At 38.1% G+C, this 13,068-nt stretch overlaps 3 protein-coding genes across 6 annotated transcripts in view; all 3 read left to right on the top strand.

Moving 5' to 3' along the window:
• The window catches only part of LOC122672830 (amidase 1-like), a 69,681-nt gene that overhangs the window by 1,871 nt on the left and 54,742 nt on the right, over positions 1–13,068 (top strand). Inside the window, exons 5-9 of the mRNA XM_043870327.1 lie at positions 946–1,128; positions 1,235–1,382; positions 1,538–1,706; positions 2,973–3,107; positions 3,221–3,397. Coding sequence (XP_043726262.1) covers positions 946–1,128; positions 1,235–1,382; positions 1,538–1,706; positions 2,973–3,107; positions 3,221–3,373 — 788 coding nt within the window. The 3' untranslated portion in view covers positions 3,374–3,397. The remainder of the gene's footprint in view (positions 1–945; positions 1,129–1,234; positions 1,383–1,537; positions 1,707–2,972; positions 3,108–3,220; positions 3,398–13,068) is intronic.
• The window catches only part of LOC122672831 (amidase 1-like), an 81,357-nt gene that overhangs the window by 44,246 nt on the left and 24,043 nt on the right, over positions 1–13,068 (top strand). The window lies entirely within an intron of this gene.
• The window catches only part of LOC122672827 (amidase 1-like), a 58,676-nt gene continuing 54,742 nt past the window's right edge, over positions 9,135–13,068 (top strand). For 3 of the 4 annotated variants that reach the window (XM_043870322.1, XM_043870323.1, XM_043870321.1), the window contains exons 1-7: positions 9,135–9,322; positions 9,447–9,599; positions 10,187–10,311; positions 10,441–10,566; positions 11,953–12,135; positions 12,242–12,389; positions 12,543–12,711. In XM_043870322.1, the coding sequence (XP_043726257.1) occupies positions 9,204–9,322; positions 9,447–9,599; positions 10,187–10,311; positions 10,441–10,566; positions 11,953–12,135; positions 12,242–12,389; positions 12,543–12,711 (1,023 nt within the window). In that variant the 5' untranslated portion in view covers positions 9,135–9,203. The remainder of the gene's footprint in view (positions 9,323–9,446; positions 9,600–10,186; positions 10,312–10,440; positions 10,567–11,952; positions 12,136–12,241; positions 12,390–12,542; positions 12,712–13,068) is intronic. The other variant, XM_043870320.1, reaches the window with a different exon arrangement.

The following is a 13,068-nucleotide window of genomic DNA, read 5'->3' as shown; positions in this document are numbered from 1 at the left end:
CAACTGAGGCACCTATGAGTTGCAACTTCAATACTGGTGTCTCGTTGTAAATTGCCCTCCCCTCATAGTATAGCAGTGTTCTATTTGCAGCATCTTTTCTGTTATTAGTGGATCTATAGAGTAGAACTAAATAGAGACATTTCGTAAGTCAAGTTCCAAGCAGTTTGAGAGCCAAAATGGAACTGCTGGGATCCACGTTCTGAGAGATCGAGTTTGCTGTCTTGTCTATAGAGTGAATGTTTGGGATACAAAAGAAAAACCAATGGCACACCCAAGAAGCTAAAGTGCTTTTTCTTTTCTCATGGTTAATAGCCTGAATGATCCCTCATATTAAGGCATGATTTTACTGTATTGCCCATCCAGAGAAGCTTCTCTCGACGGGCCCAATATCTACCATGTTGCAGCTATTTTTGGGATCAAAATTTATAGTATGTGTTGTCCAGTTCGTCATCAATCAGTCTGGCAAGTTTCAATGAAATCCTTCTTCACATGTGGAGATATGAAGCATAAAAAATTGGTTGAAAATTAAACTTTGGGCAACTTAAGTTTACCACTGAGAATACAATAGTAGATGTCCTATCATGATAGGTCATATAGTGCAGATGGGGGCCAAAACTTGACATATGCCTAATTCAACGTTGGGCCTGCTCGTCCAACGGTTGGTCTATCCAAAGGAGCTACTCCATGTGACTCAAAAAGAGTGGAGCATATAGAGGAGTGCTCTCTATGGTGCTCTCTATGGTGCTGTGTAATGAATATATACCCTTTAAACAAGGTAGGAAAAATATTTGGCTTGTTTCACTAATCGTACTATACTTGCAGTTTGATGTTAAACTTGGATGAAGTCTGCTTGTAGCAGAGAGAGTGTGTTGTAGTTTAGTGGTTTATTAGTTATCTTGGGACCTTTTTCCTGCAATTCTATTTGTTGACACATTCGTCATCTAGGATGGTTTGCAAGGGATCCTGTGATCTTGAATCAAGTAGGGCGTGTTCTACAGCAATTGCCTAATGTGGAGATGGTACAACCAAGTCACGTTATTGTTGCAGATGATTGTTTCCGACTTCTGAGCATTCCCAGTGATCGTGTGACCCAGGTTCTTCTTAAGTCTATTGAAAAGTTGTTTGGAGGTAAATTCTTGATCGTGTGGCATGCAGTCCTTGACAATGGTTCTGCCTGCATTCTTTTCAATGGGATTTTAATTAAGTGGTTTACTTCATCCTCTTTCTATTTTAGGTCAAATTATTAGGCATACAAACCTTGGTGATTACATTAAGGATAAAGTTCCAAGTTTGAAGCAATTTATGGGTGAAGGCAATGATCAACTAGAGTCTAATATACCATCATTAGTTGCCATGTCAAGAGCCAGGAGTATGCATGTGAGGTATGTATCCTGAACAGAACTGCGATACTGTTTGTGATGTCTTGCAATGTAAAAGATAGCATTTTCTTTCCCCCCCCCCCCCCTCCAAAAAAATTAAAAAAAAAAAGGAAACAATATTGATTTCTCTATAATGCAATTATCATGTTGAAGTGTAGGTATGAGTTCAAAATTAACCATGAAGAATGGATCAGTTCAGTTAAACCTGATTTTGGTCCGTACATATCAGAACAAGTACAGGAATGCCTTATGGCAACAAGTGAAAACATTGACAACTTTCATACGGTTAGGAATGAACTCCGTGCTGCTCTTAATGACCTGCTTGAGGTACTCTCTCTCAAGATTTTGTAATGTTTCTGATTAACTTCTTACTTTGTTATTGTTTTGTTTGATTAATAAATTTTCCTTGGGTCTGTATGTTATATAATTAACTAAATAGGTCATGTTTGTCTGTACTGATTATTCAATCTTTAAACTAAAATTTGCTTTTGATTCTGTTGATTAATTTCTCAGTGTAATTTTCCCACAAAAAAGGAACAAATCTTTATAAGCTTAGCAGGAGATGAATTGAGCCACATTGAGTGATGATGTGGCCAATCAAGACCTTCAGATGGATAGGGTTTCCCCTCTTTAATGGCCTCATATTGAGCCGTCGATCCCATGTTAATCATATGGCCCATATGATTGTGAATTTTAGATTGAAATATGCAAGAAAGAAGATGAATTTACCTTGCCATTTGGCACAATCATTTGGACTGAATTTGATAAATGACTATCAGAGGTGGGGACTACCTACTTGTGTTTTCTTGGTGCCTCCTAAGCTACCACATGGTAGATGTGCTGCACATCATGCTAAAGCCTTCCCTAAATTTAATATCTTAACATATTTGTATATTTTGGTGGGGGGGCTGGGAAGGGACTTGTGGTTGGTGATAAGTTCACAAGTTGGTATATGGAGATAGAATTCAATCCAACATTCTGTAAACAGCGCTATGACTGTAACCAGCTAAGCAACCTGGCATCGTCATCAATTCTTTTGGAATTGATATTTTGTGTAATTTAAATCTTAAATAACTAATCTCTTTATAAATATCTTTCAATTTATTCAAATATATTCATTTAGGAATTTAAATAACTGAAATTACTGACCTTCTTCTGAATTAATTATTTGACAAAAAACATCTAAACCTTGGATGTTTTACCACCAAATTTCCCCTTCTTTGATAACAACAAAGACAACAACAAAATAAACAGAGAGAGTACCAAACACCTCCTAAGAGGAGAGTCAGAAACAAGAATTCTAACCAAAGGGCAAATGAGGGAAAATTTCTTAAACAAAAGAAAAGTTCTTTGAGACTGCAGTTTTCTTCAAGTGATGAGCACAACACCACCATCTCCACCCCCAAAAAAAACCGACTGGTTTGAAGCACTGTTGATTACTCGAGTTGAGATATAAGTTTGCTGATTAATTCACTGGAATGTACATGAAATTCTTGGGGAAGTTTGCTTAAATTGGACTCTACCTGCTGCTGTAAAATTGATGCTTATGATCTCACTTCTGTTCACTTATGCCTTTCTGCAATTGTTTTGTAGGAATTTGGTATACTTGCTATTCCTACAGTTCCTGGGCCTCCATTGAAGTTGCAAACAGAGAATGTTACAGTTGAAAATTTTGGTGCTAGAGCATTCAGCTTGCTGTCTATCGCTAGTGTTTCTGGGTTTTGCCAGGTAGTATCCCCTAGCCCTGCCATTTAACAGCAAAAGACGATTGTATCTCATCCTAGTTATTAGAGAATGTTTGTAACAGATGTGATACTTCATGTGTTACTTCTAAATTGCAGGTGAATATACCTCTGGGAATGTATGATAACCTTCCGGTGGCAGTGTCTCTATTGGCCAAGCATGGTGCAGATGGTTTTTTATTGAATCTTGTCGAGAAACTTGATGGTTCTTTGAAGGAACAGATTGAAATTGCTCAAAGAATGAGTTTCTGAAGTTGTCTCTTTGTACAATTCAAGGTAAACAGCAAGTCCATTTGTAAGAAGAAATAGTAACAAGGGACAACTCATTGTTGTATCGATATGTATGGATTTAGTTTATGAAGGATAGTATTGTGTTAGACCAGGTTTCTATTTCAGGCTGGGTTTCTATTTCTTTTCGTTGTAACTTTTATTTAAACCATTCAATGGATTCTAGCAATGTAATCAGTTTTGCTGCTGCAGTACTGTCTTCTCAAATTTGATGGTATAAGAGCCACCAGGGCAACCAGTAATGATCATCTGCATACATTCATCCAAAAGAGGGGCCACTTATGCCATGTGTTCTACAACCCAATAGAAGGGTAACACATGAGGGGGAGTGCTGGGAATAATCCCACATTGGGAAACTTTGGGACCTTGGATGCCTTCAAATACCAGTTGTGCCTCTCTAGCTTAAGCAATTGGGTTGGGCCTCTTTTTGAATGGTTTACCTGCTCCTTATTTTCTCTCCTTTCACGACAAGATTCTAGCTGTGGTTTTTTCTTTATGAATGCTTTTATAGGTGGAGGATGTGGAGATTCTTGTACATCACATATGGTTGGATCTTTCATGAAACAGTAAATTTCAATATCATATGGGAAGTTTTTTTTTTTTTAAATGGGAGGTAGCTTATCTGATGGTGTTTATTGTTTAACCATCCAACGTACCATTTTACTTTGTAATACGAAAAACATTAGTACTGTGAACACCTGCAGGCTCATTAAAAATTAGTTTTTTTGAAAGGTTCATGTAAGAATCATAAATATGGTCAAGCTGACAAAATTGTTTGTATGAGCAAGCCAAGAATTTATACTTTTTCTAAATTATATTGCAGAAATGAACTTGAACTTTGTAATGTACACCTGAATAAAAACGAGAAGAGTTCAAGGCTTTGGTATCTGATGCTGCAAAAGGGTTCTTAATGGAAACTACAGAACGCTTTGTAAATGAGGTAGAACAGTTCCTTGCTGCAGGTCTAACTATTAAAGCTTATGACAAAGTTTACTTGGGGTCTTTGGGTCATGGTACTCTTGATGTAACTAATGAGGGAACCGACGTACATAAACAAACACTAGATCTTCTTTATAAAGGTTTGGATGATGGTTAATGAAGAGTATGTGCATTATGCATTGTATATTTTTATCTGGGCAGATGGCCTCTGGTTGAAATAATTGTATCCAAAATCTCCCCAAATGTATGCTACCTATTCCTCTGGTCTCTAACAGTTTGATCTGTATAAAAACATATTGGATGGGATTAGCCTGGGTATAGTTTGACATCCATAGTCAAAGGTTCAATGAAACAGTACCGGTATCCCTTTATCTCATGAATGAGGAAGCCCTTTGCCATAAGATCCAGTGTTGCTCTCTTCTCCTTTTAGGTTATTTTCCTTCTTCTTTTTTATGGGGGAGGGATTTGCAATCCAGGGCTGAAATTCAACCAAAGTTTCTAGATCGGAGCCGTCTAAATCTTCTGACCTTGAGTTTTCTTCTAACTGAAGTCTTTAATGAACAGAAAAGAAGAGGAAAACAACTGCTCACTGGTGGTGCTATTTTTAGAATTCCTACTGCGTGGGAAAGAGCTTTGTAGTTGAGGAAAGGAAAAAGGTGCCTCAGGTTTGGATGATAAAAGTGTTTTACCCAATTAATTAACCAGTACTAACTATTTCATAACTGAAAAAAGAAAATCCTGTTGGGATCACATGCGGGCTGATAAACCTGTTTCTATGAGTAAATATTGTGTTTTATTGGTATGTAGACTGAGGTTGTGTTTGGTATGCATTCTTGGAATACATTCCAGGTCGATTTCGCATTCTCAGACGATAAAAACAACTATTTTTATCACCCAAGAATGCAAAATTGACCTGGAATGCATTCCAAGAATGCATAGCAAACACAGCCTAAAATAACTGTATTTATTATGTGGCATTGTGCAGCATTTGGTGGCTAACCAGTAATCTGCTCCACCTCTTAGTAGGAACTTCATATCCTTTGTCACTTCCATAAACAAAGGAGAGTATTGAAACTAAGGATTTAGTTGAGGATGATTATTACTTCTTCCTGATATTATGAATGATTGGGTGCATGACACATATGAACCTGGAGGGAATGTAAATTTCACAATATCATCGTATATATTGGAAAAGTCTTGGCACACCATCTGCGTGTATGTCTATATCACTCTTTCCCCCCCCCCCCCCCCTTTCGAAATGACCCCTGCCCCTCCTGTATGATGCCCCATCACACGCCCCCATTGGTATTGCCTGCTAGCATGCCAATCCCTCTCTCTATATATATAATGAGAATAGAACAAAAGAAATATTAACAGGGAAGAAACTTAGATACTCTACCACTACTTTGTAACCTATATGCAACCTGGGCTAGATACTCAACTACAAACATGATCTACTGTTTGCAGTTCCAATATATATATACAAGATGAAAACTAGTTAGACATGAGATCTAAAATATCCAAAAAATGAAAGGAACTAAATGCCAAGGCCAACATTCATGTTGCTTCATGTTTATTGGTGCAGGCCAAGAATTGGCTGCAAGCCAAGATCGAAATTTGACAGAGAATAGGCTAGAAGAAAAGCAGAAGTTTGGGGGTTTAAGAATAGAATCCCTACTGGCCGAGAGGAGGGGAAGAAAAGATGGGGAATGGGGGGGAGGAATATCCAACACACCACTTACCTCTTTGTGCTGCAGAAACAGAGAAGGAGAGAAATAGAAGAAGATAATCCACTTGCGGCAAGGCATAAGCTTCATGTCTTAGAATTTTTCTTGAAGATTTCACCTACAGAAGCTTCGTAAGTGAAATGTCCTTCTTTTTGCAAGTATGAACAGTCAAAAACCTTTAAAAATAAACTCCAAATTTGGTAGGGGCATCGAAATAATTTGTAGAAATTGGAACAGGGGCTTGGTTGCAAAATTAAGAAGTTCAATGGTTTGAAATAAACGGACAAGATTGAGCCACGGAGGTGTTGATTCTGATCAAGTGGTGCTACACAGAGTCAATTAAATGTTCTAATTTTTTTTGTGTTGGAATTAAATGTTCTAATTGAACACATGCGAAAAGGTTCACTTAAAAGTTTCTGTTTTTGTTTGATCTGAACCACACATCTCACATTTAATCCGACGATCAAGGTTTTATCAACACTTTTGAATCAAGATCCAATGGTCAAGATGACATCTAACCTGTTGGGATACTTATATCACCCACGAAATTATTAGTGAACCCCAAAATGTCATTAAAGATTCTAAATTGATAGTTTTGCCCCTGTACAAGGGAATGGATATAACTTTGCCTACACAACTCCAAAAGGAGTGATTCAAGTTGGGGATTTTCCAAAAACGAGAATAACACATTAGGATGCTTAGGAGAGCACATGTGTGCCTATAAAATTGGTTTTGTGAGGGTTTTTTATGCTTAATGCATTTGAATGCATGGAATCACTTAAAGATTGCTTGAGTTCATCATTTTGGATGTCTGTGAGCTTGGAGGTGCTTCTGGTGATGTTTGTGAGTGGATAACTTCAAGTGGCTAGCCCACTTAGGTGATTTCTATCCAACATTTAATTTATTACATCCTAGGGCATGTTGTTTAATGTTGTGAATGCCTAGTTAATCGATGTTAGGATTGGGGTTTTTATTTTCAACCAATTTATTGCATTGCAAAACCCTTATGAGTAACTTATAAGGTGTTTGATAAAAAGCCTAAACAGACTTAGGTACTCACAGTAGGGACTGTGAGTTATTGGGGTAGGTGCCCTTCGTTCTTGTATGATCAAGGACCGAAGCCATATCTGTTATTGCAATGTTGGAGAGTATTCGTGCAAATAAGAAACCCAATATGGGTATTGCACCATGGATATAGGTTTATTGCTGAACCACATATATTTGTGTGTTGTAGTTTGTTTTTATACTTTGTGAAGTGTTGTGATGCTTGCAGAGTGGGTGTGCTACTCTTGGTTGGCCTTACCAATCTTGGTGGAAGGCGAGAGTACACATGAATTGTAGCTGGCCAATGGGGTGCCCCATCTAGTGGTGCTTATAAGTCACTTAGATCAGCTCTTGGTAGCCAGTGTGTGTGTGTGCAGTGAATAGTTGACTGTCAGTGGGACTTTGATTTTGGAAATCATTTTTGTTACTACTAATTCACACCCCCCCCCTTCTCAATAGTGAAGTCTAGTTCAACAGCTTACAACGAAGGTTACTTGCTGTCTTTGGGTCTTGGTACTCTTGATGTAACTAGTGAGGGAACCAATGTACATGAACAAAACCTAGATCCTTTTTTAAGAGGATTTGGGAGATGGTGAATGAAGAGTATGTGCATTATGCATTGTAAAATTTTACCTGCACAGAGGGCTTCTAGTTGAAACAATTGTACCCAAAATCTCCACAAATGTATATTGCCTACTCTTCAGGTCTCAAACATTTTGATCTGTGTAAACACACCTTGTATGGGATTTAACCTGGGTATAGTTTGTCATCCATAGTCAAAGGTTTGATGAAACACCACCGGTGTACTAAGTGGTCACAGGTTCAAGTCTGGAAATAACCTCTCTGCGAAAGCAGGGGTAAAGGTTGCATACATTATGATCCTCCCTAGGCCCCACAGTGGCAGGAACCTTGTGCACTGTGTACACTCTTTTTTTCTTCAATGAGGGTAAATCCTGTCATTTCATTTGTATTTGAAAAATGTTCAAAGACATTGATAACTTTTAATAATGACATGATGATAAATCACTTTTAAATTAGTTTTTAAATCTTTTTTACCCTTGACTGGAAGAGTTCTGAGAATAGGATACATGTCAATCAATTACAAGTTTTTTTTTTTTTTTAAAGGTTAAAAAATCAGTTACAAGTTCAAATACACCTATAGAAGTCTCATTTAGACACTCCCACTAATTAACCAGTGGTAACTATTTTGTGATTGAAGAGAGCAAATCTTCTTGGGATCACCTGTGGGCTGATAAACTGTTTCTATGTATCATATCAGTTGTTAGAGTTAGTGTGTTTTGTTGGTATGGAGAGTAAAACATGGTTATGTATGGTCGTGTAGGTACATGGTCATGCCTTCAACTGTTGGTTTGGGGGGGGGGGGGGGGAAAGAAGGGGTGTTTTATTATACTTCTGCCCTTACCCTGCATTTAACGGTTGAAAGACATGATTGTATACATACATGGCCGTGCATAAAACCTCGCTCCTATTTGATTTAGTAATACTTAAGTAGTGGTGTGATGTGCCCAAATGTTACTAATATTTGATATTCCTGATTGAGGACATGCATACAAACAAGCGGAAGATTTTATTTTATTGAATTGGAATAGGATTGGAGAAGAAAACATGTCAGATGCATGGATCATGAGTCATGAATCATGAGCCATGACACATGAGTCATGAGGTTAGCATATAAGCCAAGTAGTGAAGGAGATGGTGACTAAATGTTTGGACTTTGGAGAAGGATGGGCACAGGATGGATCGAATTTCCATCCTCTCATCCGTCACTCGAACATGAGGCCAAAATGGTCTTTTAAAAATTTCGATTTTCTAATATCCAGATGGTAGTTGGTATTTGGGTGCGTTTCCCTCCAATTATTGTGTCTTCACTCTTCACTCTGAAAATCAGTTATAAAAACTGAGAGAACCGGTACCCCAAATGAAGAAAAGCTCCAACAAAACATCTGAATTCTGTACTCCGTAAGCCCAATTCGTCTTTCCCGGTAAAAAATCTCGCTACTGACAACCCTGAAGAGAGAAAGAGAGAGAGAGAGAGTGAGAGAGATTTGAATTGCGTACTAGAGATGGCGGCGGTAGAGTCGGATTTCGGAGCTTTCACGGAGAAATTCGTACTAAGTCCTCCATCGACTGATTCTACTCAACAGCTCCCACTGAACGGCCTCACTTTCGCCATCAAAGACATGTCACTCTTCTCTCCCTGCTTTGTTCTCCAAGTTTAAGAACTTTTTCTGTTACTTTTCTTCCTTGTTGTTTGTTACATTTTCAATTTGTGAACTGCTTCTGAAATTTTGGGTTAATGGGAACAGATTTGATCTTGAAGGATACGTGACTGGAAATGGTAATCCAGATTGGGCCAGGACCCACTTGCCTGCCGTTTCAACGGCTCCAGCTGTTTTAGCTGTCTTGAACGCTGGTGCCACATCTGTTGGAAAAACTGTCATGGATGAAATGGCCTACAGGTTGGTTTTAGACTCTCAGAAAAAGAGAATTTGATGTTCCATTTTATTTTTTGATACTTCCGGAGATGAATATTTGGTTCATATGGTTCCACTTCCACCCTTAGTTTGTTTTGTCATGGATAAGGTATCAACTTGCCATATCCTCCAATTACCCCCTGTGCATCTGTCAGAAACAACTTATATGGGTATGACTTTGAGCTATTCATTTTTTTTTTTTTTGGGTATCATAATTATGCTGTACGATCTGTAATATAGATTACAAGTACTTGACTCATCACTTATTTTATGTATGATATGCATGTTCTACTGTCTAATTCAATGGACTACACCAAAGTCATGCTGAGGCTAATAGCAGTCATAATGAATGGATCCTATCCCCCAAACTTTGCTAATTTGTTGTTTTACAAGCTGATTTGGCTGTTTGGTTCTTTACAGTAAATAATTTGTTGGCATCCTTCACGAAGATTTTCAGCTATCATATGACTAGGAACTATACTTAATGTCCCTCCACTATGCTTAGAGGTGTTTGAATTTTTATGTCAAATATTTTATAACTTTTTATGACGTTCGTAAGTATTTGATGGCAGTCTATTTGGAGAAAACACACACTATGGAACACCTGTTAATCCATGTGCACCAGATCGGATACCTGGAGGATCTTCAAGTGGATCTGCTGTAGCAGTGGCAGCGAAGCTTGTAGATTTCTCCTTAGGTGTGAGACTTTTCACTCCCTCTGAGATATCAGTGTCTTTTGTTTTTTTATCTTCGAAATTTTCATTATTAGGTGTTGTGAAGGAACTCATGCAAACACTTCTGTTGGCTATTGGCATTTTCCTAGCAGGAACTGACACTGGAGGAAGTGTAAGAGCCCCTGCAGCATTCTGTGGAATTTATGGGTTTCGGCCTTCACATGTAATTGTTCCTACTAGGGGTGTTATTCCTATGGCACAGAGCTTTGATACAGTTGGTAAGTTGCTAGTACGCATATTCAATATTTTTTATTTTAAAGAAAATCCTTCATTATTTTGAAGCATGGCTAAGGTTTGTCTAATCCTTATGTTATTTAACAATATTTACTATGTAACTTTGAGCCCATGAGGCATGAGTTTCCCCACCTGTTCTGGACTTAAATTATCACTACAACTCAAGCAAGCCTTGACCCAACTAATTTTGTTCAGTTATTCAAATCCTGTATTCATCATTCCATGACAAATTTCCAGGCTCAATGCTAAAAGTTTTGATTGATCTGTGAGTACTATGCATTATACTAGATTTTTATGTCATGGAAAACATACTTCTGCTTATATTATTCATTCACAAAGTTCTGTACCCAGTGATACCATACCACCAAAAACTATATAAACTTATCAAAGAAGAAGAAGAAGAAGTTATACAACTTAAAGTGTGGAAGAACAATGTGCAACTGAGGCACCTATGAGTTGCAGCTTCGACACTGGTATCTGGTTGTAAATTGCCCTCCCCTCATAGTATGGCAGTATGCTATTTGCAGCATCTTTTCTGTTATTAGTAGATGTATAGAGTAGAACTAAATAGTGACATTTCATAAGTCAAGTTCCAAGCAGTTTGAGAGCCAAAATGGAACTGCTGGGATGCACGTTCTGAGAGTTCGGGTTTTCGGTCCTGTCTATAGAGTGAATGTTTGGGATACAAAAGAATAACCAATGGCACACCCAAGGAGCTAAAATGCTTTTTCTTTTCTCATGGTTAATAGCCTGAATGATCCCTCATATTAAGGCCTGGTTTTACTGTATTGCGTGTCTAGAGAAGCTTCTCTTGACAGACCTAATACCTACCATGTTGCAGCTATTTTTGGGATCAAAATTTGTAGATGTGTTGTCCATTTCATCATCAATCAGTCTGGCAAGTTTCAATGAATTTCTTTTTCCCATGTGGAGATCTGAAGCATAAAAAATTGGTTCAAAATTCAATTTTGGGAAACTTAAGTCTACCACTGAGAATACAAGAGTAGATGTCCTATCATGATAGGTCATATAGTGCAGATGGAGGCCGAAACTTGACATATGCTTAATTCAACATTGGCCCTTCCCGTCCAACGGTTGGTCTATCCAAAAGAGCCACTCCATGTGGCTAAAAAAGAGTGGAGCATATAGAGGAGTTCTCTCTATGTTGCTGTGTAATGGAGATATACCCTTTAAACAAGATAGGAAAAATATTTGGCTTGTTTCTCTAATTGTTCCATACTTGCAGTTTGCTGTTAAACTTGGGTGGAAATCTGCTTGTAGCAGAGAGTGGGTGTTTTAGTTTAGTGGCCTATTGGTTCTCTTGGGACCTTTTTCCTGCAATTCTATTTGTTGACACATTCGTCATCTAGGATGGTTTGCAAGGGATCCTGTGATCTTGAATCAAGTAGGGCGTGTTTTACAGCAATTGCCTAATGTGGAGACGGTACAACCAAGCCACATTATTGTTCCGGATGATTGTTTCCAACTTCTGAGCATTCCCAGTGATCGTGTGACTCAGGTTCTTCTTAAGTCTATTGAAAAGTTGTTTGGAGGTAAATTCTTGATCGTGTGGCATGTAGTCCTCTACAATGGTTCTGCCTGCTTTCTTTTCAATGGGATTTTAATCAAGTGGTTTACTTCATCCTCTTTCTATTTTAGGTCAAAGTATTAGGCATACAAACCTTGGTGATTACGTTAAGGATAAAGTTCCTAGTTTGAAGCATTTTATGGGTGAAGGCAATGATCAACTAGAGTATAATATACCATCATTAGTTGCCATTTCAAGAGCCATGAGGTTGCTTCAGAGGTATGTATCCTGACCAGAACTGCGATACTGTTTGTGATCTCTTGCAATGTAAAAGATAGCGTTTTATTCCCCCCCCCCACCCCCACCCCCACCCCCTAATAAAAGGAAAAAATATGGATTCCTCTATAATGCAATTATCACGTTGAAGTGTAGGTACGAGTTCAAGATAAACCATGAAGAATGGATCAGTTCAGTTAAACCTCATTTTGGTCCGTTCATATCAGAACGCGTACAGGAATCCCTTATGGCAACAAGTGAAAACATTGACATCTTTCATACGGTTAGGAATGAACTCCGTGCTGCTCTTAATGACCTGCTTGAGGTACTCTCTCTCTGTCTCTAAATTTTCTAATGTTTCTGATTAACTCGTCACTTTGTTATTGTTTTGTCTACACTGATTATTCAATCTTTAAACTAAAATTTGCTTTTGATTCTGTTGATTGATTTCTCAGTGTAATTTTCCCACAAAAAGAGACCAAAATCTTTATAAGCTTAGCAGGAGATGGCTGGCTCAATCTGAGCCACAATGAATGATGATGTAGCCAATCAGGACCTTCGGATGGATAGGGTTCCCCCTCTTTAGTGGCCTCATATTGAATCGTCGATCCCATGTCAATCATATGGCCCATATGATTGTGAATTTTAGATTGAAATATCCAAGAAAGAAGATGACTTTACC

Source organism: Telopea speciosissima, chromosome 8, assembly GCF_018873765.1.
Source record: "Telopea speciosissima isolate NSW1024214 ecotype Mountain lineage chromosome 8, Tspe_v1, whole genome shotgun sequence".
Taxonomy (NCBI): Eukaryota; Viridiplantae; Streptophyta; class Magnoliopsida; order Proteales; family Proteaceae; genus Telopea; species Telopea speciosissima.
Note: the sequence above shows the minus strand (reverse complement) of the source record. Positions and strands in the feature narration are given on the sequence as shown.